The 3,780-nt window shown below is 36.9% G+C and overlaps 1 protein-coding gene across 1 annotated transcript; it reads left to right on the forward strand.

The window, feature by feature from the left end:
• The first annotated feature begins 331 nt into the window (after window positions 1–331).
• LOC106329497 (probable glycerol-3-phosphate acyltransferase 3) lies at window positions 332–2,777 on the forward strand. The gene is made up of 2 exons (XM_013768169.1): window positions 332–1,064; window positions 1,781–2,777. The coding sequence occupies exons 1-2, from the start codon at window positions 384–386 to the stop codon at window positions 2,660–2,662; spliced, it is 1,563 nt and encodes a 520-aa protein (XP_013623623.1). The 5' UTR covers window positions 332–383; the 3' UTR covers window positions 2,663–2,777.
• The last annotated feature ends 1,003 nt before the right edge of the window (window positions 2,778–3,780 follow it).

Genomic DNA, 3,780 nt, shown 5'->3' on the forward strand with positions numbered 1-3,780 from the left:
CGCATGCTATTACACGTAGGAACATAAGGAGTATTACACACAAACTTTGACTCATGTTATTTTATTTTAAAATAATGAAAAGCTTTGACTCATACTCTTTTCAACAATAGTTTTTGTCTGCCCAAACACGCGTACGCATACTTTTTCAAATATACTATTTACATGTTCACTTGGTAATCTCATTTAATGCATAATCATGCAAGCTGTACGTTAGCGATCAATGCGCAATTTTGTAAATACTCAACACATCTATGGGTAAGATCGTCGTGATGTTGCACTCTTTGCTATATAAATACCCCCTCAACTGTTATCTGACATGCAGTGTCTAAAACGTAGCACATCGAGAAAGAAAAGAAAAAAGCTTCCTACAAAAACACACAAAAATGTCGGTTAAGATTTCAATTTTCCAATCTCTAATGTTTCTTTTCAACCGGTTTATTCTCAGACGATACCGGAATCCTAAACCAAAATACCAAAAAGGCCCTTCTTTTCTCCTCCTATCCGACCTATCACGCCACACACTGATCTTCAACTTAGAAGGAGCTCTTCTCAAATCAGACTCTCTCTTCCCTTATTTCATGCTCGTAGCATTCGAGGCAGGAGGGGTAATGAGGTCATTTATCCTCTTCATTCTCTATCCATTGATAAGCTTGATGAGCCACGAGATGGGTGTTAAATTGATGGTCTTCGTGAGCTTCTTTGGAATAAAGAAAGATGGTCTTCGAGCGGGGAGGGCGGTTTTGCCTAAATACTTTCTGGAAGATGTTGGACTCGAAATGTTCAAAGTGTTGAGGAAAGGAGGGAAGAGAATCGGTGTGAGCGATGATCTTCCTCAAGTTATGATTGAAGGGTTTTTGAAAGATTACTTGGAGACTGAAGTTGTTGTCGGGAGAGAGATGAGGGTCGTTGGTGGTTATTACATAGGAATCATGGAGGATAAGACCAAATACGATCTTGAATTTGATGAGTTGGTACGTAAAGAGAGATTAAACACTGGTCATGTTATTGGCATCACTTCTTTCAACACATCTCTTCACCGATATCTTGTCTCTCAGTTTTGCCAGGTACGTAATTTTATTTATCTTAACACATCTCTTTCACCCATAATTTTTAACAAGCTTTTAAAATTTATGTGAAAATGTTATAAATATCATTTAAACGTATATATATATATATCAATCTAATATATAACGTGAATGATATAATTTGGTATACTCCTTTAAGAGCATGATTATCGCTGTCTGTTTCTTAAAAAACTTTTTTTGTTTTTTTAGTATGAAATAATTAAAAAAAAATTAAAAAACTAACCAATCGCGGACCGCCACGTGTCAGTGGAGTCCACAAACAGTGCAAGAAACACTCTAAAATCGATTTTTATTTCATATGTTTTGTGATCGATTCTTAACTTTTTTTGCGGGGTCCACACTCTAAAAAACCCACTAGGACCCCACGATAAAAATGGTCTAAGCAACGTAGAATATGAAAAGTTAAAATGGTGACTGTGAGAGACACCTTAGATTATCTTTATATTAATTGCAAATACGAAATATATAAATAAAAGCAGCCAAACCATATCGATGGTCAATATCATTAAATACGAATTTGAAGATGATGACATTATTATCTGTATACATAGTTATTAGCCATGACAGTGAAATACAACTTGTGGTTTTAAATTTCATGCCAATACATAAAACTGATCTTGTTAGGTCTTGTCGTTCATTGTCTTCATGTAATATTCAACTGATTTTCTTGACTTTTTCTGTTTTAATTAAAACAGGAGATTTATTTCGTGAAGAAGTCCGACAAAAGAAACTGGCAAACCCTACCAAGAAACCAATACCCTAAACCATTGATTTTTCATGATGGTCGTCTCGCAATCAAGCCAACCCTAATGAACGCACTTGTCTTGTTCATGTGGGGTCCTTTCGCAGTCTCAGCCGCAGCAGCTAGACTCTTCGTCTCTCTTTGCATCCCTTACTCCTTGTCAATTCCAATCCTAGGTTTCTCCGGTTGCAGACTAACCGTAGAGATCGACGACATTTCATCTCAAAAGTTAAACTCAAGCCAACGCAAAGGTTGTCTCTTTGCGTGTAACCACAGAACTTTACTGGACCCTCTCTATATTGGATTCGCTTTAAAAACCCAAAACATCACAACCGTGACGTATAGTCTGAGTAGAGTATCGGAGCTCCTGGCTCCGATTAAAACCGTCAGACTGACCCGTGATCGGGTCAGCGACGGCAAAGCCATGAAGAAGTTGTTGTCCGAAGGTGACCTCGTAGTTTGTCCTGAAGGAACCACTTGTAGAGAACCTCACTTGCTAAGGTTTAGTCCTTTGTTCACCGAGATTAGTGACCTCATCATTCCCGTGGCTGTGACGTCACCTGCGACCTTCTTCTATGGTACAACGGCAAGTGGCTTGAAGGCGTTTGACCCACTTTTCTTCCTCATGGATCCTTATCCTACCTACACGGTCCAGTTTCTAGACCCTGTCTCCGGCGTCTCGTGTCAAGATCCTGATGGAAAGTTGAAGTTTGAAGTGGCTAATCATGTTCAGAGCGTGATTGGAAATGCATTGGATTTTGAATGCACCAATCTCACTAGAAAAGACAAATATTTGATTTTGGCTGGTAATAATGGCGTAGTTAAGAAAAATTAAATTTGCTTTTTAGAATATGAGTGTTTTTTGTGTGTAAAGTAACCAATGTTTCATTAATTTTTTTATATATGTATTATTTTAATGTTACGTAAATGTATGTAACTCTTTTTATGGGCAAGGAATCTATAACTTTATAGTTTTATATCATCCAACATATATATATATATATATATATATATATAACATAATATATTTTTGTTTAACATGATATGGAGTATCTGGACCGGGACCTAACTAATTTCCCAGGAGAATAGTTAAGACAAATAGTCCAATCTAATATTTTTAGTGAGATCTAATACATGATTTCATTTTCGTCTGACCAAACAAATAGTAACTTAGTTTCTGGAAAAAAATAAATTTAGGACCAACGAATTTACGTCTTATATAACTATTGCGCTATTACAACTTGTTTTTTTTTTTTTGTGTACGAATTATATTATAAAATTTCAATGAGCATCAAAGTTTCAGGCGAAACAGACGATTCTATAGCCATGCTCGACGGTAGAACAGAAGTAAAAAACATTGCATAAAATCGGAAGATAAAATCGTTAAGGGGTGAGTCATGTTCGAAACCCATGAGAAAGCTCCATTTTAGTCCCTAAAACGAATGTTTGAAAGAAAAAATAATAGTCGAATAAGACACTAGTCCACAATAAATAAGAAAACTATACATGAAGATGTAAGATGTCTGCCCTGAAGTAGTTGCTGACGTAGTTGCTGAAGCATACGCGTGTTGAGTGGTGAAGACTATGTGAAGTCAAGATGCTGAGCTGGAGTCGTGTAGACTTGGAAAGCAAGAGAGTATCTTGGAGATAAGGAAAGAAGAATAAACTTGAGGAGCAAGTTTATGACTTAAAGAAAGAGGAATACATGCATTCCAAGAAAATGAAAGTTGCACTTATTGTTATGGAAGATGTCACACATGTTGCCTTGGAGACTAGGGTTTCGGAAACGTGGAAAATAACTATAAGATAGCTATGAGGTCGTCTGTATAGACACAAAGACACATATGCTGATCTTATAGAGAGAGAGAAGCTCTTGGAAGTGTTCTGGGGTCGTGCTGAAGCAGTGGCTGAAGTACTTGATGGTAGAGAGACATAAGCGGGTAGCTTAGGAAT

Source organism: Brassica oleracea, chromosome C3 (assembly GCF_000695525.1).
Source record: "Brassica oleracea var. oleracea cultivar TO1000 chromosome C3, BOL, whole genome shotgun sequence".
NCBI classification, from domain to species: domain Eukaryota; kingdom Viridiplantae; phylum Streptophyta; class Magnoliopsida; order Brassicales; family Brassicaceae; genus Brassica; species Brassica oleracea.